Raw genomic sequence first — 25,904 nt, 5'->3', positions numbered from 1 at the left:
TTGGCCCCTAGAATTGGGGACTGGGCACTAGGGTCATCAAGGGGGAGTAAGGATGTTAGTATCTTCTCTCCACTTACTTCCGGGGTGCCGAGGAGGCTCCCTCAGGGAGGTGGGGGCTTGGGGTGAGCTGAAGGGGCTCAGGTTAGGGTCTTTCCTGGGATGGGGGTCATGTGGTAAGCCTTCCCTCTGTAGCATTGAAAATCTTTGATGTCTCTCACACAATGTCAAACTCAAAGATCTAACAGATGAGGGTAAGTGTTTCCTCTGATGTGTTGGAAATCATTGAAGTGCTTTGTCACATTCAATTTCCTTCCCCTTTAACTTTTTCAAGCCTCTTGGCATGCTGAGAAACCTAATAGCTTTGAACTGTATTACTTACATTTAATTTAATGGTCCAATATCTTTACAAGCCTCTTGATTGACAAGTCCAGGCTATTTCAAAGGTGGATTAGCTTTGTTTATTTTAATGGCTCTTCATGGTTCACAAACTCTGAAATGTTTCCTTTTTTGAGCAGGTGTTGATTCTAACCGTAGTTTTTTCATAGAAGCTGTTTTTTGTTCTGAAGACCTTCCCAGGAAGACCAGGGGCGCCCCCCCGCTGGGTCGGTGAATCACCGGGTGGCGGCGTGAATCCCACCCCCGCCGTCGGGGATTTGGCGGGGGTGGGAATCGCACCATGCCAGTCGGCAGCCGCTGGCAGCGGCACCCCCGGCGATTCTCTGGCCTGCGATGGGCCGAATTGCCGCCTGTTTTCGGCCGGTCCCGCCGGCGTATGTTATGACAGGTACTTACCGGCAGAACCTGGCTCCGCGGGTGGCTTCCGGGGTCCTCGGGGGGTGAGTGGGGGCGGGGGGGGATCTGGCCCCGGCAGGTGCCCCCATAGTGGCCTGGCCCGCAATCGGAGCCCACCGATCCGCGGGCGGGCCTGTGCCGTGGGGGCACTCTATTCCTCCACGCCGGCCAGTGTAACGGTCCGCGATGGCCAGTGTGGAGATGAATCTCCCTGCGCAGGCACTGGGATGACGCCAGCACACGCTGGCGCTCCCGTGCATGCGCCAACTTGTGCCAGCTGGCGGAGGCCCTTCGGCGCCGGTTGGTGTGGCGCCATGCCCCTTCCGTGCCAGCCGGCGCAGCGCAAACCACTTTGGCGCCGGCCTAGCCCCTGAAGGTGCGGAGGATTCCGCACCTTTGGGGCGGCACAACGCCGGATTGGTTCACGCCACTCCCTCGCGCCGGAGTTGCCCGCCCTGCCGGTTTCCGAAGAAACCCGCACCAGGTGTTCTGTTTCTTTTTCATTGTGGATTTCTTTCAGCCTCTTACACCAGAACAGCATGAATGTACTGGAGTTTTATTCACCCATTGTAGAAGCTGGCACAACTGAGAAATTAAAGTTCAAGGGTTCCCATATGAGAACCTTGCCATAGCCAACGTTTGTTTTTCTGGAGAAACGTTATGAACATGCCGAGGGCTCAGAGATCTTTGGAGCCCCTGGGTAGCCAGGGTGCCGGGGGCAATGCCAGATTGGCACTGCCAAGGGTTGAGCCTGAAGGTGGCGGGGACTTTGCTGATCCCACAGCGGAGTGTCTCTTTCTTGTGGGGGGGGGGGGGAGGAGGTGGACTGATGTTGCCGCTGACTGATTGGGGGGGCAATGCTGTCTCTTACTGATGGGGGTGAAGAATGATGCCTCTGACTGAGTGGGTGGAGAAATTATGTCTCAGACTGGGGTCAGGAATCGAGTCACCCACATACCTGGTATGGTGGGGGTGGATGACCCTATTATTTAGTGGTGGCGGAGTGGGGGGGGGGGGTGGAATTTTTCGCTCTATGGAAAAGTGTGGCGGTGGTCTCCTTGTCTGCAGGGCGAAGGAGTCTTAATGCTCCTGGGGTGGGGGCCCAATCTCTTTCTGGTCTCTTTAGTCTGAGATCGGGGTGCCCTTTCAAAATGGCACCTGACCTCTGAGAACTGGACCTGCTGCGATGTTTAGGTCCCATCCCTCTCCGAGTTCAAAACTTGCTCCCCCCCCCAAAAAAAATGACTATGTGTGGGTGGATTGCGATTGGGATCATACACACCCACACCCACAGAACGGGAATCGCACTGCGCTTCCTGCGGAGATAACACTCAGTCATTTTTTTGGGAGAACTCCACCCAATGGCTTTTGTCTTCCTTAAATTTCAACTGAAGAAAATTTCTGCTCATCCAGCGCTGGATGTTGGACAAGCAGTCAGGCATATTAGAGACAGTGGAGGAGTTAGGAGAGGTGTTGGTGAGATAGAGATAAGTGTTGTCAACATACATGTGGAAACTGATGCTATGCTTTTGGATGATGTCACCAAGGGGCAGCGTAGAGATGAGAAACAGATGGGGGCTAAGGATGAATCTTTGGGGGGTACTAAAATGTCATGGCGTTGGGAGCAGAAAGAGATGGCATTGTGGGTCATCCCGTGGCCCTGATTAGGTAGACATGGAACCTGAGGAGTACCGTGACACACAGTTGGTAGAGAGGTGTTGGAGGAGGATGGTGTGATCAACCATGCCAAAGGCTGCAGACAAGTCAAGAAAGATGAAGGGGGATATTTTAGCATGTCGTAGTTATAAAGAATATCACATATGGCTTTAATAAAAGCCATTTCAGTAGCGTGACAGGGATGGAAACTTGATTGGAGAGATTCAAACATGCAGTTCTTGGAAAGAGGGGCGCAGGTTTGTGAGGAGATGGCATGGACTTGGAGAGGAAAGAGAGGCTGCAGATAGGTGCACAGATTTTCCAGTCCTGGAATCTTGAAATTCCTACCCAAAGTCAATGGACCTTGCGCTGATCCATCAAATTTTCCATTACACTCGCGATGATTCCCGCCATGGGCAGAACCAGAGAATGCTAGCCTGGGTCTTCGCTTACATGGATAGAAGGGTCAAGAGTTTGAGTTTTTATGATGGGAGGGTGACGACGGCAGATTTGAAGGAGCAGGGTGGCATCTGAAGGATGGGAATTGTGAACAATATTGGCTAATGCGACAGCCAGGAAGGGAAATTGGGTGAGAATAGGGTTGAGGGTGGAGGAGGTGGATGTCATAGACAAGGTGGGCTTGGAGAGGGTGTGAGGGAAGATAGGAGAGAAAAATGAGAAAGATTAAAGTTCAGGTGTGGGCAAACCTGGAGGCAATTTGACATAAGTTGTACTTAAGTACTTTATAGATTGTGCTCAGAAAAACTATCCTCAATATGCATGTCATATTAACATCTCATCTCTCTCTTGTTGTTTAGTAGTTAGGCTATATGGGCACAACTTAACAGCTGAAAAATAACATTTGAAGCAGAAAATAGTTAAATGACGATGCAAATGTTGAAATTCTCTTCTGATTTTCACAACTCTTCAAATGTCTAAATATTCTGCTGTTGGAACTACATTCGTATTTTAAATGAAATATTCATTAAGGTAATATTTTGGGCTATAAAACAATCAGTTTAGTGCCACCTACTTAAAGGAATTAATGTTGAGAGCCAACACGCATTGACTGAATATCTTCTCAAATAGTAGTGACATCTTAAAACATGTTTTCTGACAGTTTGAAATAAAATCGAATATTCTAAGCTGCAAGCGGCCAAGTCGTTCATTAATTTCCATGAGTTTCTGATAAGCTTCATGCATTATTAGCACAAAGTGCCTGGGGTAGTTTGCCTTAATGAAATGCTCAGTGAATGCTTTGACACCAGATGGGATTGTAAGCTTATAACCTCAGCATAACAACCACCTGACAGCCTCAGTTGCTTCTGCTTACACTCCAAGTTGCAAAACATTGAATATAATGGTCTGTCTTGGAACACTTTGAAGAATAGTGTTAATCATCAATTGGTTTCCTGGGTACAAGTTGTATTTAGCAGCCTCCTCGCATCAATGTGCAAGGAAGATTTTTTATAGTTGCATGATATACTGGACAGACCACAAAATAACGACCAACAGGAAAAAAAGACGAATAACCTGGAACTTTCTCTACAGATTGGGGGGAGGGGGGGGGGGGGGGTAAATGGTACAATTCCAATAAAATCATGGAGGATTAGTGGATTTTGTGTAAGCTCCAAAACGCACAACAGTCAGCCCATTGTGTGTGTGAGCTGAATGGTTGAAACATATTTAACTCTCTTCAGCAGCTACTAAAACTGCAGTGTTCTCTTGAACAAGAAGGAAGAGTTTGCTGCAGCCCAGGAGGCACATGTGGCCTTGTTGTCCTGAGCACATCTCTTAACATCTGTATCACCCTCACCAATTTTTATTAGCATGAGCATATGTACACACATGTACAATTAAATAGAAGGTGAGGTTGAAAGGACAGCACTGGATGAGCACAAGTAGTGAAGACCACTTGAGCAGCCACAAACTGCCCTGAAAAGTAGTTTCTTCCTTTCCTTCAAGGAATATGAGCCTCAGTGCGATATCACAGTATCAGTGTCACCTTGGTGTGGTATAGTATCTGACTGGTTTGTGAACGGGCTAGTAATCCAGAGGTTGGACTAAAGATCCGGAGACAGAATAAGGCATGATGGATCCAATTTTAAATCACTGCACCTGGATGGATTTTGAATGGGTTAAAAGTAGGCCCATGAGTTTGAATCCCACCATGGCAGCTGGGGAATTTAAATGTAATTAATGAAATAAATCTGGGATTAAAAGGCTACCATCAGTAATAGTAACCATGAAACTACTGGATTGTTTAAAAAAACATATACTTTATTGATGACCTTTAGGGAAAGGAATCTGGGATCCTTACCTGGTCTGACTCATATGTGACTGCATACTCACAGAAATGTGTTGACTCCCAACTGTTCCATGAAAAGGCCTAGCAAGTCACTCAGTTGACATCAAGAAGGTGGCTTATCATTACCTTCTTAAGGGCAACTAGTGATGGGCAATCATTGCTGGCCTTGCCAGTGACACCCATATCCTGTGAATAAATGAAATATCTAAAGACATGTTTCTGAGGTAAAATCTGAGTCAGCTGAGGTTGACAAAATACCCCGCAAGGTCAGGCAATATGGAGAGAAAAATCTAATTAGCCACATTTGTTGTTGGAAGATATTTGTCAGCACCACAATCAGAGTCTATGGAAGGAATGGGATGAATGTTGGGAGAGGGGGAGGGCAGGGTGAAGTGGGAAGGAGGCAGAGGGGGTTGGGGGGGGGGGGGGGGGGTATGTGTGGTTATTGTGCCCAGTCTATAAAATATTTGCTGAGAGATCCCTTGGAGTGAACCTAGCAGCAGTCGCACACACCCCCTCCCCCCGCCCCGCCACCATCTGTTCTTCTGGTCTGTTCCTACACCGATCCAATGGACATGCTTTGGGAATGCTCAGCAGAACCACAGTGATAGGAAGAATAAATTAGGCTGCTGTCTCTCAAGGCAATGTCACACTTAGTCCATCTGGTCTTCCAACACAAATAGCTATATATGCCTCAGGAAGTAGGAAGGACACGCCGGGTATAAGATAGAAAGTTCCCTGGCCCGAACCATGAGGTACTTACAACACTCACATAGCTTTCGTGGACTATATTTCATGGCGCTAGTTTAAAAATATATGTTTTCAGATTCACACCTTACGATGAAATTTGAACCGAATGTACAATAATACCACAGGAAGAGACACTAGTCCATCTAGTCCATCTCATATTATTACCTTCTGCATCACAATACTCCCAATCTGACCAAAGCCAGGTAATCACCTGCATGTGGCAGAGAATAAATAAAATAACAAAAAAGGGAAAAGAAATTGAGAACATTTCTTTCCAACCCTCTTTGGCAATCAAAATCAGTGCAAACAATCATATAGATCTTGGTTTATACCAAAGGATATCTAATTTTGTGCAAAGTGGGCACTGCTCCATTTTGGAATGGGTCCAGACTTCTCTAACAGGAATATAGCAAATCAACATTCACCGCAAAGAGTTGACAATTGTTCCACAGGTCCGCTATATTTTAGGAAAAGAAGGGTCACCTAACAACAGGCAACCCAGTTCTGCCCCTGTTTGCTTGTAGGTGGAACCCTTGAACCTGTATAATTTATTTGACTGAAACAATTAATCCACACAAATATAATTCAATCCAACAAAATGACCATTACACAACAGTCATAAACAAGGCAGTGAAAAAATAACATCATAAATAAGGAATGTTATTATTTAGAGTTTTTATCAGTGAAGTAATATCTGGTAGAATAATAAAATGTCAATAAAAGTTTCTGGCTTTGAGAAATGTTTTATTAAATATGTCTGGGAACAAACTTTTCAACAATTATGCTAAAATCGGTCAAATATATTTGCCAAAGTAATGCTGATAAAATTGGAGGCAGTGCTATATCTGTCTCATAGTTCTGGGGACAGTACTGACAGAATATTTGCTATTTCTGTACAGTGACCTACTTTTCACATTTCTAAAATATTATTATGATTTAATTGAATTCTCTAAATATCCAATGTGCGTATTTATAATGGATTAAAAGGTTTAATTTATTTTCCTACTTCCTACTTTGGTTTTGCTTCTTCATATTAAAATACAAATGAGCTGCAAAATAAATTTGCTTCAATAAGTTTATAAAGGATATGGATGGGAAAAGTCATCATTTATTTATTTAACTTTATCTTAACAGTGTTTAATGATTTGCAAAAGAGATCATATTGGTGACTAGCGTGACACAAAACTCAGTTGAATTTGTTGAATAGGAGCATCTCAGGCAAACAAATTATCTCTACAAATAGAGCAAAATAACACAGATGCTAGAAATCCGAAACAAAAGCAGAACATTCTGGAAAAACTCAGCCGATGGAAAGAGAAAGAGTCAGGTTGATGAGCTTTCCCGGTGAGCATTTCCAGCATTTTCTGATACTATCCTCACACAGAGTGAGATCACGGGGAAACCAATGAAGCCATGGAGATACAAGATCACGAGAAAGGGCATGACTGAGAGCGGGGCCAAGAGATAAAAGAGTGTGAGCACGGTAGCACAGTGGTTAGCACTGTTGCTCCACAGTGCCAGTGTCCCAGGTTCTGTTCCCGGCATGGGTCACTGTCTGTGTGGAGTCTGCACGTTCTCCCCGTGTCTACGTGGGTTCCCTCCGGGTGCTCCGGTTTCCTCCCACCAGTCTCGATTGATTAAGAAGAGAAAAATAGAGTACAAGTGTAAGCTTGCAAGGAACATAAAAACTGACTGTAAAAGCATCTGTAGGTAACGTGAAGAGAAAAAGATTGATGCGGATGCGATTGGCCAAAGGCCCATTTCTGTGCTGTAGACCTCTGTAACAAATGTCCCTTATAGACAGAAACAGGGGAATTTATAATGGGAACAAAGCTATGGGTGAACAATTGAATGCATACTTTGGTTTTGCCTTCACAAAGGAGGACCCAAATAACATACCAGAAAAGTAGCAAAACCCAGGCTTTAGTAAATTCCAAGCACTAAGTACATTCCAATCACTCAACTGTGTGATTGCACTTTTCTTTCATGTGGTCAATGTTTGTAAACATTGGGGTTTCACCGCATAGGTCACTGAACCATGAAGGGAGATGAATGAATCATAGCTGCAGATGGTTTGCAGAAGCTGTCAATCACAGACCACTACACTACGAATATCTTTCAGCTAATGGATCTGTGGGAATCAGACGCAGGTCGCAGCTATTCTTCTTCGAGGAATGGACACGTGGGGCTGGATTCAGCGCATCCTGCTGCCAAAATCGCGTTCGGCGATGGGGCGGAGAATCCAGTTTCACGCATGAAATCGTGACCGGTGCCGGTTCGCGATTCTACCCCCCCTCCCCCAAAAAGCGGCATACTCGGGGAGTATGCTGCGCCGAGTATCCACCACCTGAGGCCATTACCTAAGGCCCACCCCGCTATTCTCCGCCCGCAACCGGCCGAATTCCTGACGCCGTATTTCTAATCTGATCCTGCCATTCGGGATACTCACAAGGCAGCTGCGGACTCAATCCTTTTATTGTGCTGGCGGTCTGAGTCGTGAGCACGACTTATCGGTGGCACTATTTCCACGGTCCAGGTCCACGGTCTGAGTCCACCATGGAGCATGGCACGGCTGCTGGAGGCCGCCACTGTGCGCATGTGCGGCCTCTGACCCGGAAGTGCTTGGGGCTGTATCAGCAGCTGAAGCTGCGAGCTCCACGACAGCTGCCTACTCGCCCCCCCGCAAGGCTCTGAATCTGTGGCCTTTTGACACCAGCTTTTCTGGCATAAAAGACCACAGTTTTCACAACGGCGTGGGGACATAGTCCCTGAAGCGGAGTATCCAGCCCGTGGAGCTTCAAGGTAAGTGTTACAGGTGTAATTCCTCTCACTGCCCCTGTCTGGACTGTTCCCTAGTTTCCAGGTGGCGATCTGTGTGGGGGAGGAGTCTGTGGGGTGGCCAGCAGTTCGGATGTGGGGTCGGGGTGGACAGACACTGAACACCATTGCTGCATCCAGCAAGGCAGCAATGTAACTGCGCACACCGCTAACAACAAACTTTGAACTGAGGGCCACAGGTCGTATGGGTGTCCCCCCCCAGGCCACCCCCCGTGGGTGCCTTCTGGCCACAGCCGACCCATCAACCGTATGGGCGCACTCCAGCACAACCAGTGCCATCTTATTGGCTGGGATGAGTGTGTGTGAGAATTGTAATGCATATATGTGGCTCCCGAGTGTCAATCATGGACCCTGCGAATCCCGCACCATTTTCCATTGGAATCGATTGTGTTCCACACGGTGCCGGTGCTAAACCCTCAATAGTAACAGAATCGGTCCAGCTGGGGTGCCAGTTTCGCTGTTGTGAAAGTCCACATATTCTGCGTTGGGGTTAACAAATTGGGCTGGATTCACAGGGTTCCCTGGGGGATGGGGGATGGGGGGGGGGGGGGGGTCAGTCTTTCTATTGCAGATCCAATATCATGATTCCCTCGGGAATCCCTCATATTCCATACGGAATTTGGAATAGTTTGCCGGTTTGTGCTCTCAAGGGGGATTGTGAACCAGTTGCAATACAGCTGCAGCGAGAGAACAGAGGGCGGGATTCTCCGTTTCTTCGTAATCGGCGATCGGGTGGAGAATCCCTTTTGATGCCTAAATCGGGGGCGGCACCTGTTTGACACCGGTTCTGTATGCTCTGCCCCCTCCAAAATGGCATCATCGTGTCGGGCAGCGCACACTGTTGGGACGGCCTTCCACCAATGCTCCGCCCCTGATGGACCGAGTTCCGACCTTGCGGTTGACATGTGGTCTCAGTGGTTGGGAACCCGGCATGGCGGCTGCGGACTGTGTCCAGCGCCACCACAGTTGGGCAGGAGGCATGCTGCTGGCGGGGGGGCTTCCGCAAGGGCTGTGGGGACTGGTGGGGGTTGGCCAGGGGGGCACTATCTGGCAGGTCGGGTCCGCACACGACCAGCGCCATGTTTTATGGCACGACCACTGCAGGTCATCGCCGTGCGCAGGCGCGGCCACGGACTCGGCCATTTTCCAGCTGTTTTTATCATGGGAGCAGGGAGTTTTATGGCTGCTAGCCCCTCACTGGTTGCAGGATCGATGAGGGGATGGTGCCTATTTCTTTGACGTAAAATGCCACAGATCCTCCGCACTTCGGCTCACAAACTGTGAATCCAGCCCAATTTGATAACCCCAACGCAGAATATGTGGACTTTCACAGCAGCAATACTGGCACCGCAGCTGGACCGATTCTGTTACAATTGAGGGGTTAGCACCGGCACCGTGTGGAACACAATCGATTCCAATGAAAAATGGTGCGGGATTCGCCGGGTCCATGATTGACACTCGGGAGGCTGACAAGCTGCAGCCGCATATATGCATTACAATTCTCACACACTCATCCCAGCCAATAAGATGGCACTGGTTGTGCTGGAGTGCGCCCATACGGCTGATGGGTCGGCTGGGACCAGTGGGCACCCACGGGGGGGGGGGGGGGGGGGGAGGTGGCCTGGGGGGGGGGACACCCATACGACCTGTGGCCCTCAGTTCAAAGTTGCTTGGTAGCGGTGTGCGCAGCTGCATTACTGCCTTGCTGGATGCAGCAATGGTGTTAGGTGTCTGTTCACCACGACCCCACATCTGAACTGCTGCCACCCGCCACTACTCCCCCTGGCCCTGGCACAACGGTCAGAAAACTATGGTGATGTTGGACACTTTCCGTACCCCTTCTCTCTCCCTCAGCAACCACCACGCCGATTTTTAAAAGCACACATGTACCGCGCCGTTAGGAACTCGGCCCATTGGAGGTGGAGAATCACGGAGGCCCTGCAGAATGCCGGGTTGGGCCCGCTGATGACATGCAAACGGTGTTTGCTGTACGTACGTTCCTGAACTCATTGGTGACGCTGTCAAGAAACGCGATTTGCCATCAATTCGGCACCTGCCGTGATTTCGGCGTCGGAACCGATTCTTCATCCAAACGCGTTGCGTGATTTCGCCATCGGCCAATGGAGAATCCCACCCATAACCTCCCAAATGGAGAATCGATCCCTGTACGTTTTCAAGAAAAAGTTAAACAACATTCTAAGGGCTAAAGAGATCAAAGGATGTGGGGGAAAGTGGACCAGGTTACTGAGTTGGATGATCAGCCATGGTCAGAATGAATGGCAGAGCAGGCTTGAAGGGCCAAATGGACTACTCTCCTATTTTCTATGTTTCCATGATTCTATTAACTAATTGTTTCTATCGGTTGAATTTTATATCTCTTTGAGGGTGGGTTGGCGGGGGGGGGGGGCATAAAATTGGGTGCAATGCCATGGGCACCATTTTAGGACCTTCCCGTTAGCCCCCACACCTGCTGCAATTTTATGCATGGCAGGAGGAGGTTGACGCAAAATGTGAATCCTTTACTCCTCATCTTGTGAAGGGAAAGGGCAGAGGCACACTCCTCGACAGACCTCCTGGGCCCATCATAGGCTACCCCCACCTACAAGCTCTTTCCCTCACAGCCCCTTTGATTTCCCTCCCAACCCTGGCTGGTCCACCATTGCCCTCCAAACACTCGCATAGCCTGCTGGCTCTCCAGGTGCCTGCCGACCCAGTCCTCGCGATTAATCCCTCCCTCTACACTGACCTTTGCCTCCGACCCCATCGATAATCACTGCTGGGGTCTGGATGTAGTGATCACCGTTGCTAAGACCTGAAAACTGCAAACCAGCTGATTGGCCAGCAGCTCTTAGAGGCAGGACATCCATCCTTGATGGAAGTAGAATGCCTGCCTCAAGCCAATTAATGATCCATGACCATTAAATGGCTGTGGGAGCAGTTGGCAGTGTGGAAGCGGGGACGGCATTTAATTTGCAGGTCGGGACTCTGGCTCAATATAAAGTCCAGACCCACGAAATAAACTTATTTCTTAGCATAGAAATTGAATTAGCACTTAAGCAAATGGACACGTTTAATTATAGTGCTAAGCATGATGTACCCAATGATCATCAGGAACTATGTGGCAGACTTATGGGGAGTCGCAATAACGTTTCCTCAACAGAAAGATGAAAGACTGAAAGATTTTTTCAGTACCCTCCACGGTATGACCAAGTTTGACCAAAGGTGATTGTCACTAGGATGGTTACCTCCTGAAATAGTGATTGTTGACAGTGCAAAGGGTCTCAGAGAATTTGGGCTGAGGTACCACACTGCCAATTCATGCTCTTGTACTCCTAATTCACATATTGACAGTTAATATGACTACTGTTATTTAAACTGTTGATCAATTATGTGGACAAGGTCATTGTAGTGTTCTACCAATCTACACCTTTATATTAAAAGTGTTGTGCAATGATGTTCATCTCATTTATTTTTCCTCATTTACATGAACCTCATTATATGTGCTTGGCCCCTGGTCTTGGGTGTTCTGGGGCGGGATTCTCCGATCCTCCTTGCTGGAATTGGGCCCGGCGCAGGGGTGGAGAATAGCCATTCATGCCAGAAATCCGTCGAGACGGCGCTTCCGCGATTCTCCGTGGACCCGCCAGTCACACACTCGCGGTCGACACGGCGCCGGTCAAGGGCCGTTGAAAGCGGCCCCTGCGGCGATTCTCTGTGCTCAATGGGCTGAGTGCCTTCCGAGTTCAGCCGGCGTGGTACTTATATTGTCCCACCCGGCGGGACCTCGATGTTCTGGCTGCGGGAGCCGTCCTGGTTGGGGGGGCGGGAGGGGAGGGGGGGGGGAATCCGACTCCGGAGGAGGCCTCCACGGTGGCCAGGCCCGCGATTGGGGGCTGCTGATCATCGGGCGCACTCATTCCGGGGTGGGGGGGGGCCTATGTAGCTCCGCGCCGGGTCCCTGTAGGGTTCCGCCATGTTGTGTAGGGGCCGGAGCGGAGGCTGCTGTCGCGCGCATGCGCGGACCCGCGCCGGCCGTGCAGGACCGCCTTTCGGCACCGGAGCAGCATGTAGCTCTCCGGCGCCGTGCCAGCCCCCTGAACAGCGATGAATTGCTGGTCCAGGAAGCCCGTTGATGCCGGCGTACACCACTCCGGTGTTTACGCCGATGTCAACACTTAGCCGGGAGTTCGGAGAATCCCGGCCCTGGACTCCCAGATCTTGTTAAACGTAATCATTCTGCGATTACTGCCGCACGAAGAGCCACAATTTCTTGAACATTTTATGGGTCATTTTCAAATACCAGATCAACATAAGGATTGTCTCCCCTGGCTTCTTCCCAGTTCAAATTAAGTAGATGAAACTCTCCCTTTTAAATAACTTTCCTCCCCTCACATATCCGTTCTAATACTTCATAGTGTAAAGTTTACTTCTTATACTGACTCGGCAGTTTATAGCATATCCCTCGAGTAAGTATGGATTTCTTCAGCATGAGAGATGTATAACCAGAAAAGTTTCTTTTAAAGCTTTCCAGTTCCAACAAAAACAACTTATTTTATCTATCAAGTACGTTCTCTTTTATCCAAACTGTAATTTTAAAGTACTTTATACCCCGACATATTGCATTATTTTTATAGATCGGAGAATCCCTGCAGTGCAGAAGAGGACCACGAGGCCCATCGAGTCTGCACCAACCCTCCGAAAGAGCACCCTACCCAGGCCCCCGGACCCTCCCTATCTCCACCTAACCTTTTGGATGCTAAGGGGCAATTTATCATGGTCAATCCACCTAACCTGCATATCTTTGGACTGTGGGAGGAAACTAGAGAACCTGAAGGAAACCCACGCGCACATGGGGAGAAAGTACAAACTCTACACAGACAGTGACTCAAGGCCGGAATTGAACCCGGGTCCCTGGCGCTGTAAAGCAGCAGTGTTAACCGCAATGCCACCATCCTTCAGTGCCTTCGGTCCTCAGATTTGGCCACATTAATAAATCTTGCTGTTTAAAATAACTTGTTTTATGCTAGCATAAAAATAGTCTCACAAAATGATGTAAGAGTATGCATGCTGGCATTCAAACGTGACGTTTGGTGATCGGAATATCTACTCTATACAGTTACATCAGGGAGAATGATTAACATGTACATATTCACTCCTGAAATCCCACACAAAAAGAGTCTGTTAGACATGGGTCAATGAGCAATCTCATCTGAGCAAGACATTCAGATAAATAGTCTCTTACCATACTTTCCCATATCTCATGTGCACAACAGTGTGAAAATTATGTTTATCCACAGCTGAAAAGGGAGCTTGCAAGCAGCATTTTCTGGTTTGTCTGGAGGAGATGCTGACAAGCACTAGTTTCCCAAATAATTGCATGATATGTTTTAACCTCAGCAAGGGTTGTGAAACTGGCTGTTGTGACCTGGCCCTCTGTTATACATACTGCTGCATTTTCCTTTCCACAGCATTAGATTAGGTGGGTTGGCCATCCTAAATTAGTCCCCAAAGATGTGCAGGACAGGTGTGGTTACTGGGCAGTGGGCCTAGGTAGGGTGCTCTCTTGGTAGCGTTGGTGCAGACTTGATGGGCCGAATGGTCTTCTTCTGCACAGGCGGGATTCTATGAATTGTGTGCACAACAGGCAGCTGATCCATTCCCACTGAAATTGAAAGCTGTCCCAGATGCAGCTGATTTTGGGGCCATTTGCAAGGCAGAAATGATGTGCTAACACCCAGAAACACGTGGAGAACGATTGACTCGGAGTCGTTGTAGACCAGCTTAATACGTAATCAGGATCCTACAATATTCATGTGACCCCAATTACTATTTACAAAATAGAAGGTAGATTTATGCTGCTTATGTTCTACCGCTGGGTCACTATCTGTGCGGAGTCTGCACATTCTCCCCGTGTCTGCGTGGGTTTCCTCCGGGTGCTCCGGTTTCCTCTCACAGTCTAAAGACATGCAGGTTAGGTGGATTGGCCATGATAAATTGCCCTCAGTGACCAAAAAGGTTAGATGGGGTTATTGGGTTATGGGGTTACGGGGATAGGGAGGAAGTGAGGGCTTATGTGGGTCGGTGCAGACTCGATGGGCCAAATGGCCTCCTTCTGCACTGTATGTTCTATGTTGTACCTGATATCCGCTGGTGCTACAGCCAAAGAAGAGACTAGCAGATAAGCCATTAGTTATCTTTGTGGTGCCAAGCATAATCTTCCGGCTTCACAAAGCAACATGTGTTACATGAAGATGAATTTTACAGTCCCTTCGCTAGCACATTTGAAGGTGGATCGTGTTATGGGAGCGGCATTTTCAGAACCCCAAAATGTATCATGGAGTTCAACCAACCTCTCCCTTTAATGTACTGTTCCTTTTGAAGCACACGGCTTGGTCTCCAGGTGTGGTATTACAATTATGGACACGTGGGTTTTTAAACACAAAACAATGTTTATTCCATGAATTCGACTTAACCTTTTTACATAAACATTAGATCCCTTCACACCCCTTACTTCAAAGATAACCCTGAAAATAATACAACACTAAATAACCCCTCAAAATGTTCATTCAAGCCTCCAAAAGACTTAACACCTTTAAACAGAAACACATCAGATTAAAGACATTACTATTATGAGTTTAAATCACCAAAATGATTCAGAGATAGTCTTTCCTGGCAGAGATCACAGCAGATCCAGCTTACTGCAAAAACACAGACACACCCAAGCTCTTTTTCTCAAAACTGAAACTAAAACTCCCAAAAAGCAACAGTGAGCTCAACTCAGCTACCCCCACCCTCTGGCACCACTTCAGTAATATGAGCTGCTCCATTTCTTAAAGTTACATTGCTTAAACATCCATTTCTTAAAGGTACTCTCACATGACAGATGGGACTTGCAAAATAAAGCGGGCGGTCTTCCCACCATCTCCCATCCACTGCTATTCTGTCTCCTATATTAGAGTGGATGGAAAAGGTGTTGCATAGTCCACCCAATCAATGGCCACATAAGCACTTGATTCCACCTCCGCAGTTATGTTCCTTGCAATAGGGAAAGGCCGAGGCAAGATGCGTAGCCTGGAAGCTTTTGTGACATGGGCTGCTGTCGGGCAGGAAGAGGGGCAGCCTCCTTTTTGGCAGAGGGGTCCACTGTGACCATTGGAGGCACTTCCTACAAGATCGTATCCATTGACCTCCCAAGCCGAGCACCCTTGTCCGCTTGCTGAGCTCTGCCAGCCAGCCTTGTCCAAAATCCCAGACTTACTTTTAGGTCCAGGCTCCATCAGATGTCTTCCTTGGCGGCTGCCTGTAGTTCCAGCAGTGGTCACCGCTCAATCCTGGTATTGCTGGGACTGCAGAGCTGCCAGCCAGTCAGATGGACCAGCAGTGCCCTTGGGCAGCATGTCCTCCCAGATATGGGCAGAAGTCCCACTTCGAAACAATTAAGGTTGTCTCAGCTTAGTATTCCTTTGGGCAGCTGGGTTACAGGTGGGCGGGCTGACAACCAACCTTTAATGAAGCCCCAGGGAATATGGCATTCCATGAAATCAAGCTCATAGTTTGCCCGTGTAAGATGTCAGCTGTGGCTCAATTGGAAACACTACTGAGTCAGAAGATCCTCCAGGGCTTGAGCACAAAACGTTAAGCTGACGCTCCAGTGCAGTACTAAATGGGTGCCACCTGCAATTAAGCCGGGACCCGCTGCCTTCTCCCCATAACCCCGATCCCTTATTAATCAAGAACCTATCTATCTCTGTCTTAAATACACTCCGTGATCTGGCCTCCACAGCCTTCTGCGGCAAAGAGTTCCACAGATTCACCACCCTCTGGCTGAAGAAATTCCTCCTCATCTCTGTTTTAAAGGATCGTACCTTTAGTCTGAGATGGTGTCCTCTGGTTCTAGTTTCTCCTACAAGTGGAAACATTCTCTCCATGTCCATTTCCAAGGCCAGCACATCCTTCCTTCGATACAGGCCCCAAAGTGGCTCACAATACTCCAAATGGGGTCTGACCAGAGCCTCATACAGCCTCAGAAGTACATCCCTGGTCTTGTATTCTAGCCCTCTTGACATGAATGCTAACATTGCATTTGCCTTCTTAACTGCCGACTGAACCTGCACATTAACCTTAAGAGAATCGTGAACAAGGACTCCCAAGTCACTTTGTGCTTCTGATTTCCTCAGCATTTCCCCATTTAGAAAATAGTCTATGCCTCCATTCCTCCTTCCAAAGTGCATAACCTCACACTTGTCCACATTGTATTTCATCTGCCACTTCTTTGCCCACTCTCCTAGCCTGTCCAAGTCCTTCTGCAGCCTCCCCTGCTTCCCCAATACTACCTGTCCCGCTGCAGATCTTTATATCCGGAGCACATCGGTCTCTGGAAGGAGTGGGTCAGATGGACAGGACAATCCCAGGGTCTCCTGTCCACCTGCGGGTAAATGGTTACCCTTCTCTCCTCCATAGAACCAACATCCGTGCTCGGGCACACTCTGTGAACTATGGAGCTGGCTTTCTTGCTGTTATCCTCTTGACTGGACTGTGAGCAAGTGTTCCGGAGCCATTAAATGCACTTCCCGCTTGAATGAACTGCTCAGATGCCCCGAGGTGGCTGATACTGACACATGTTGCCACTTTATTTCCATTTTAAAAAATTCTTTCCAAGTGCCTAACAATTCCAGTCCAAATCGCGTTTATGCGCCTGGTGGGATTCACTCCAGTTTTTGTGCCAAAAATTACACTTAGCCATATTTTGGGCTGATTCCGCCCCTGGTGTTGTCTTTCAGTGTCATTTGTGAAGCTTCCCCACGACCTCGCCCCCCACACTCTCAACAGGTGCACGCACCACAATGGAGTATGGAGGGAGAAATGTGTGGCAGGCTTTCACAGCCTCATGCAAGCACTGTCCCCCACACACGGAGCCTTCATCAATCACACTCATCTGACTGTCCTGAGCTTTTCCATTTTTCCAAATGGTTACCCTGCATCCTCCTACAATACATCCTCTCCTTCCACCCCAGTGTACCCCTCCTTCAAATTTTACCCCCCCCCCCCCCCCCCACCACCCTCCAGCACCCCTCCTATCCCTCGACTCCGGCATCCACCCTCACCCTCCACTCCAACATTGACCCTCACTCCATCCTCTCCCTCTAGTCCTCCGCTTCCTCCTTGATGCTGACCTCCACCTCCAGTCCTTTGTCCTCCTTTACCCTGTCCTTTCCCTTTGTCTTCAGCAATCCTGATTCCTTTTTCTACCTCTTTCTCAACCACTGCTCCTCCAGCGCGCAACCGCCCCCCCCCCCCCCACTCCATCATCCATCCTCAGTGCTACCTCATCCTCTAGTCCACCATATCCCTTACCCCTTGTCTCTCCACCCCCCCCCCCCATGCCTTTGCCATTCCTTACACCTTCCCTCACTCCTACCTCTTTCGCTACAACTACCCCCACAACCCTATCTCTCTCTGCCACTATCTCGTTCTCCAGCCGGGCATCCTCATCCCTCCATAACACCTCCCAAAGCCCTTCTCCCATTTAAACCCTTCTCCCATGGCCCCCACCTCCACCCTTACCCTCACATCCCTCTGGACTTCCTCCCTCCTTCCCCCACAGGATTTTCCTTCTCCCCCACGACCCCTCCATCCACCCGGATGCCCTGGGCACTCCACCGCCCTGATATCTTTGTCTTCGTCCTCCCAAACTCCCGCTGATGTTTTCGGCCCCTCCTCCTTTCCTCACCTCCTCACTTCTCCCCTCCACACTTCTCCCCTGCCCTGAGATCTTTGGCCCCTCACTCACGCCCCTCTTCATCAAATACTTACCTGTGGTTCGCGTGGAGTTTCAGAACATGTTGGAGAATTCAGCGAAGGCTTAGGAGAATGCTGGAGGTTTGGAGGCTGCTGTGTGGGAATCCCCCACCCCTGAGAGCTGCATTGAGTTTGCACCATTGTGGTGATATAACCACTGTAGTGATGTGTACTTGCAATAGGGGGATAAGACATAGGACCATAAGACATAGGAGTGGAAGTAAGGCCATTCGGCCCATCGAGTCCACTCCACCATTCAATCATGGTTGTATGCCTGTACCTGTAATACAAGTTCCTCCGGTAAGCCCCTGCCGGCTAGCTCCACCCACAGAGAGCTTGTGTATAAATATGCGTGTGAGTCACTCAGGACCCTAGTCTACAGTTGCAGATGGAGGAATAGCATCGCACAGCAATAAAGCCTCTATTGTACTACTCTCTCGTCTTTGAGTATAATTGTTAGCGCTACAATTTATTGCTGTGTGATTTTCCGTTCACCATGGACATCAGAATCAAGCCTGACCATCTGCAGCTGGATCCGCAGTCGCCTCATGCCAGAAAAGACTTTGATCACTGGCTGGCAGTCTTTGAGGCCTACATCTCTTCAGCGGACCCTCCCCCGACGGAGGCTCAGAAAAAGCAACTCCTGTACTCCAGACTTAGCTCCAGTGTCTTTCCGCTAATTCGAGATGTGAATGACTACACCACAGCTATGGAACTGCTCAAGGAGAACTATGCACATTCGGCGAACACCCTGTTTGCGAGGCATCAACTCTCTACTCGCGTCCAGCAGCCGGGTAAGTCAATTGAGGACTTCTGGAGGGCCCTTATACCTCTGGTACGAGACTGCGACTGCCGGGCCCTCACAGCCACGGAACACTCTGACTTACTCATGCGCGATGCCTCCCGTAGTGTGCGATCTTACTCCGCTAGCCACTCGGCCCACCCGTCCTACTCCTCGTGGACCCCGCAAACGGCCCCCCAGGCCCACCCGTCCTATCCCTCGTGGACCCCGCAAACGGCCCCCCCAGCAGCTGCCCCCGCGCATTACCCCTGCGCTGCTCGCTGCATCACGCTCTCTGGGGGTCCCCACTGTTACTTCTGCGGTCAGCAGAAGCACCCCCGCCAGCGCTGCCCGGCCCGCACCGCGACCTGCAAAGCTTGTGGCAAGAAAGGCCACTTTGCGGCGATGTGTCAGTCCCGGACGGTTGCCGCCATCGCGCCCCCGGTCCCCTCGCCTCAGCCGCTCGCTCAATGGGCCCTGCCGTCCGCTTCCCCCGACCCCATGTGCGATCAGTGGGCGCCGCCATCTTTCTCCACCACCGTCATGTGCGTTCCATGGGCTCCGCCATTTTGTCCCGACCCCACAACGTGCGCCCCATGGGGACCACCATTTTACCCACAGGTACTCCAGACGCCACCATTTTGTCCTCCCCCCGGGACGGGGCCACGGGACACGGGTCACTACTGCTCCTCGCCGGACTCATCTGACTCGACCGTCGATCGCCTGCTACTCGCCTCCGTTACGCTCGACTAGTCGCGTCCTCGCAACCTGGCACCCTCTTCCACATCGGTGCTGGTCAACGGCCACGTGACCTCCTGCCTCATTGACTTTGAGAGCACCGAGAGCTTCGTCCACCCCGACACAGTAAGGCGCTATTCCCTTGCGGTCCATCCCACCAACCGGCAGATCTCTCTCGCCTCCGGGTCCCACTCTGTCCCGATCCGGAGTTTGTGCCTGGTTAAACTTACTGTACAGGGCGTGGAATTCGACCGTTTCCGTCTGTACATTCTCCCCAACCTCTGCACGTCACTCTTACTAGGCCTGGATTTCCAGTGCAATCTCCAGAGCCTCACCCTCAAATTCGGCGGGCCCCTACCTCCCCTCACCGTTTGCGGCCTCGCGACCCTCAAGGTCGAGCCTCCCTCACTCTTTGCCAATCTGACCGCAGGCTGCAAGCCCATCGTCACCAGGAGCAGACGGTACAGCACCCAGGACAAGGCCTTCATCAAGTCCGAAGTCCAGCGGCTGCTTCGGGAGGGTATCATCGAGGCCAGCAACAGCCCTTGGAGAGCCCAGGTGGTAGTGGTTAAGACCGGGGAGAAGCACAGGATGGTCGTGGACTACAGCCAGACCATCAACCGGTACACGCAGCTCGACGCGTACCCTCTCCCTCGCATATCTGATATGGTCAATCAGATTGCACAGTACCGGGTCTTCTCTACTATTGACCTGAAATCCGCCTACCACCAGCTCCCCATCTGTAAATCGGACCGTCTCTACACTGCCTTCGAGGCAGACGGTCGTCTGTACCAATTTCTTATGGTTCCCTTCGGCGTCACGAATGGAGTCTCGGTATTTCAACAAGAAATGGACCGAATGGTTGACCGGTACGGACTGCAGGCCACCTTCCCGTACCTCGACAATGTCACCATCTGCGACCACAACGCCAACCTTTCTAAATTCCTCCACACCGCATTGCTCCTTAATCTCACGTACAACAAGGAGAAGTGCGTGTTCCGCACAGACCGCTTAGCCATCCTCGGCTATGTAGTCCAAAACGGACTACTGGGGCCCGACCCCGACCGCATGCGCCCCCTCATGGAGCTCCCCCTCCCCCACTGCCCCAAGGCCCTCAAACGCTGCCTTGGGTTCTTATCTTATTACGCCCAGTGGGTCCCACAATACGCGGACAAGGCCCACCCACTTATCCAGTCCACACATTTTCCCCTCTCAGCCGAGGCACAACAGGCCTTCGCCTGCATTCGATCTGACATAGCCAGGGCCGGGATGCACGCAGTAGACGAGACACTGCCTTTCCAAGTAGAAAGTGATGCTTCAGATGTCGCACTTGCCGCCACACTGAATCAGGCAGGCAGACCCGTGGCAGACCCGTGCCTCCACGCCTCCGAAATTCGGCATTCCTCTGTTGAAAAGGAGGCCCAGGCAATCGTTGAAGCGGTGCGGCACTGGAGGCATTACCTGGCCGGCAGGAGATTCACTCTCCTCACTGACCAACGGTCGGTAGCCTTCACGTTCAACAACACGCAGCGGGGCAAGATCAAGAATGACAAAATCTTGCGGTGGAGAATCGAGCTCTCCATCTTCAACTACGAGATCTTGTATCGCCCCGGCAAGCTCAACGAGCCCCCAGACGCCCTCTCCCGAGGTACATGTGCCAGCGCACAAGTGAACCAGCTCCGTGCCTTGCACGAGAGCCTTTGCCATCCGGGGGTCACTCGCTTGTACCATCAAATCAAAGCCCGCAATCTGCCCTACTCCGTCGAGGAAGTACGGACAGTCACCAGAGACTGCCAGATCTGTGCGGAGTGCAAGCCGCACTTCTACCAGCCAGATCGCGCGCGCCTGGTGAAAGCGTCCAGCCCCTTTGAACGCCTCAGCGTGGACTTCAAAGGGCCCCTCCCCTCCACCGACCGCAACATCTACATCCTTAGTGTGGTCGATGAATTTTCTAGGTTCCCCTTCGCCATCCCATGCCCGGATATGACGTCTGCCACCGTCATCAAGGTCTTGGATTCCATTTTCGCCCTGTTCGGTTTCCCCGATTACATCCACAGTGACAGGAGATCCTCATTCATGAGCGATGAGCTGCGTCAATTCCTGCTCAGCAGGGGTATCGCCTCCAGCAGGACGACCAGCTACAACCCCCGGGGAAACGGGCAGGTAGAGAGGGAGAACGGGACGGTATGGAAGGCCATCCAGGCCATCCAGCTGGCCTTACGGTCCAGGAACCTCCCAGCCGCTTGCTGGCAGCAGGTTCTCCCTGATGCGCTCCATTCCATTCGGTCGCTACTGCGCACCGCAACTAACAGTACACCCATGAACGTGTTTTTGCCTTCCCTCGGAAGTCTACATCCAGGGTGTCGCTCCCGACGTGGCTCACGACTCCGGGCCCAGTCCTTCTCCGTAGGCATGTTCGGCATCACAAGGCGGATCCCCTGGTGGACAACGTACGCTTTCTCCACGCCAACCCTCAGTATGCCTACGTGGAGTTCCCCGACCGCCGCCAGGACACAGTCTCGCTCCGGGACCTGGCTCCCTCAGGTGCCGATCCCATGCCCACACCCCCTTTTCCCCCCGCACCACCCTCCTTTTCCCCGGCACCCCCCTATTCGTCCCCACCAGGTCCATCCCTCGTCCCCCTGCCCACACTGGAGGACACGGAGTCATCCCGCCAGCAGCCAGCACCAACACCACCAGCACCTGCACCGACGTCGCCACCACAGCTACGCCGATCACAGCGGAACATTCGACCGCCGGTTCGGCTCAACCTGTGACCTGCTGACCGGATGGACTCTTGGTTTTCTTTGTTTGGACCCTCTTGTAAATAGCTCATCCTTTGTTTTATAGTTACACGTCACCCCCGCCGGACTCATTTTTCTACAGGGGGTGAATGTGGTGATATAACCACTGTAGTGATGTGTACTTGCAGTAGGGGGATGTATGCCTGTACCTGTAATACAGGTTCTTCCGGTAAGCCCCTGCCGGCTAGCTCCGCCCACAGGGAGCCTGTGTATAAATATGCTTGTGGGTCACTCAGACCCTAGTCTACAGTTGCAGATGGAGGAATAGCATTGCACAGCAATAAAGCCTCTATTGTCCTACTCTCTCGTCTTTGAGTATAATTGTTAGTGCTACAACCATATCTGAAGATCTACCCACCATTTGGTGTATTGTGTTGCTCCAGGGCCTAGTAACGCAGGCCTTCAGTATGATCTCATCCACAGATGTCCATGATCTTGGCAGGGTCTAATAAAGATAGGTCCTAATACCTGCACGCCACAATGTTCTAAACGCGTTTCCCGCCGGTGTGTTTTCCTGCTGGTTTTGCAGAGAATCTTCAATGTGGGGGTTTTCCAATCGGGCCTTCATCTGCATCCTATTAATGGGATGCAAATGAGGTTAACCTGGCCTCTGGTGGGCTTCCTGACACCAGCGAAGGACCCCACTCTAAATCCGCGCTGGCATGAAACGATTTCTAGGCCTCTTGCCATATTCTCCCACCATGCCGCTATCGAAGAAACTGGTGGGATCTCGGGAGAATTCCAGCCAGTAATTCTATGCTTGTATGATTCCATGATTCAAACAATAGCAGCCATTTCTCAAGATAATGCCCTGATAAATATTTGACAGAATACCATCTTTCTCTTTTACCCAACATGCAGCTTTTTTATCTGACCGAATTTTGGAGTCAGTTGATAATCTGTGTCGCATTTCTAGTACTTAATTGCACAGTGGGGCATCATTATTTCCGAAGAGCAATATTTATGAAGTGCATATGCAGCAGCTTATCGTTAATTCTAATGTATTATTAAGCATAAAGTATTTCTTCTACAAATGCTTAGACAAGGCCCCAAGCCCAAGCAAACACAAAATATGTACCAAGCAGTCACCTGAAACATGATATACCTGGTTGCTATGAATTAAACAACAAGATATTAACACCAATCCACAGGGTGCAGTACTGAAGGTTCCACTTTGTTATTTTCTGTTCCATCTTAATTCATTTCCCCCTCACATTTTGTGATTGAATCACTGTTAAAGACATCTGAGACATTTGTCTCCACATAAATCATAGTTACTTTTGCAAGCACCCACGATGCCTGCATTATTTTCAAAGAATATATTTCACACAAGATCCAGTTTTCTCAGGTTTTTGATGAGCTCCCAGGTTTGACAAGAGCAGAAAGGCCTCATTTCCTCCAGTCCCTGGTTCTATTATAAAAAAAACAGCTGCAAAAGATTAGAGCTACATTTATAAATCCACTGTAACGACGTTCTTAACTCATTGAAGTAGTCCTGATGTATAATTTGATCATAATTTTGCCATACCTGTATCATCTGTTTAAGAAACTCAAGGTCTGAGATTCACAAGCGAAGCCCTGCAGTTTTTGGCTGAAGGGCAGCATAGAAAATAAAAAAAACACAGATGCCTGAATCACTGTCAAGTACATTTGCTTGGTGGATTAAGTCGTGGAAGATTACTGCTGTGGCAGCGCTTTATTTTCCGAGTAAGTAATGGGAGATCTTCTGTAATATACCGTTTCCAATGAGGATAATTGATCAACAAAACAATCATCCTAACACGGTCTCCAAGGCTTACAGAAATAAACAACTATTGTATTTTATCTGTATAACCGTACGGATACCACTAACAGTCAGTCAGAATAAAATAATCACATGCGATATGATTGCAATGAAGCTCTGCTGGTCAAACGCAGACAAAAGATTAAGAAGAATTAATACTGACAAGTAAAATCCATTAGCCGACAGACAGCCCAACACTGCTGTAATCAGATGATTATGACTCATCTTGTCGATCAACAGCTATCGCTGCCTTTTATCAATGGAACACTTGACAACTGGGAAAGCTCACTGGCCAAGGTTTGTTACAAACACACAAAGATCTCCAATCATCGCAGTTATAGACACCGGTTTCTTCGAAATAATTTATGACATGAACTAAAATTGGGTTCTGCAGCTATTCTTCTGGCTCCTGTAGTGAGGGTCCTGTCACCCAGAGTGGTGGGCTGGCTGCTTAATCTATTTATTAATTAAAGAGCTAAAGTACTTGGAGCGAGGCTGCCTCTACTTATTTCACACAATCAATTAATCCTGTCATTGCTTTGCTGATGGGTGGACGGATGTTGTTGGAACTCTAATTGTCCGGGTGGAATTTATCCTGCTTTTGGGAAAACCTAGGGCAGAGCATGGTGTAGTGGTATTGTTACCATATTAGCAATCCTGAGGCTCAGACTAATGTCTTGGGGATATGGGTTCAAATCCCACCACAGCAACTGGTGGAATTTAAATTCAAGTAATAAATCTGGATTTTAAAAACTAGTTTTGGTAAACATGATCATGAAATCATTGCCGATTCTCTCAAAAATCCCAAATGCCCCAAAAAAGGAAGGAAATCTGCTATGCTTACCTAGTCTGGGCTACATGTGACACCAGGCCCATAGAAACATGGTGGACTCTTAATTTTTTTAAAATTCATTTACAGGATTTGGCATCGCTGGTTAGGCCAGCTTTATTGCCCAGCCCTAGTTGCCCTTCAGAAGGTGGAGATCAGCTGCTTTCTTGAACCGTTGCAGACCTTGAAATTAAATGAAAAATGAAAATCGCTTATTGTCATGAGTAGGCTTCAATGAAGTTACTGTGAAAAGCCCCTAGTCGCCACATTCCGGTGCCTGTTCAGGAAGGCTGTTACGGGAATCGAACCGTGCTGCTGGCCTACCTTGGTCTGCTTTCAAAGCCAGTGATTTAGCCCAGTGTGCTAAACAGCCCCAACTGTGCTGCTGGGGAGGGAGTTCCAGGGTGTTGCCCCAGCGACAGTGTACGAACAGCGATATATTTCCAAGTCAGGGTGGTGAGTGACTTGGAGGGGAACCTCCAGGTGGTGCGCTGCCCAGGTATCTGCTGCTCTTGTCCTTCAGATGATAGTAGTGGTGGGTTTGGAAGGTGCTGTCGAATGAACCTTGGCGCCTTACTGCAGTGCATCTTGTAGATGGTACACAAGGCTGCCACTGTTCGTCGGTGGTGGAGGGTTTGAATGTTTGTGGGAGGGGGAGCAGTCAAGCGGAGGCTGCTTTGTCCTGGATGGTGTCGAGCTTCTTGAGTGTTGTTGAAGCTGCACTCACCAAGGCAAGTGGAGAGTATCCCATTACACTCCTGACTTGTGCCATGTAAATGGTGAACAGGCTTTGGGAGTCAGGAGGTGAGTTACTCGCCGTAGGATTC

At 49.6% G+C, this 25,904-nt stretch overlaps 1 protein-coding gene across 2 annotated transcripts in view; it reads right to left on the bottom strand.

The window, feature by feature from the left end:
- The window catches only part of LOC119966384 (G patch domain-containing protein 8), a 697,605-nt gene that overhangs the window by 217,603 nt on the left and 454,098 nt on the right, over positions 1–25,904 (bottom strand). Inside the window, exon 1 of one of the 2 annotated variants that reach the window (XM_038797947.1) lies at positions 23,994–24,253. The exons of the other annotated variant lie outside the window; for it this stretch is intronic. Within the exon in view, the coding sequence (XP_038653875.1) occupies positions 23,994–24,002 (9 nt within the window). The 5' untranslated portion in view covers positions 24,003–24,253. Of the gene's footprint in view, positions 1–23,993; positions 24,254–25,904 lie in introns of those variants that run through there. 2 annotated transcript variants of the gene reach the window in all.

This window comes from Scyliorhinus canicula, chromosome 5 (assembly GCF_902713615.1).
Source record: "Scyliorhinus canicula chromosome 5, sScyCan1.1, whole genome shotgun sequence".
Classification (NCBI taxonomy): Eukaryota; Metazoa; Chordata; class Chondrichthyes; order Carcharhiniformes; family Scyliorhinidae; genus Scyliorhinus; species Scyliorhinus canicula.
This window is presented reverse-complemented; position numbering and strand designations above follow the sequence as displayed.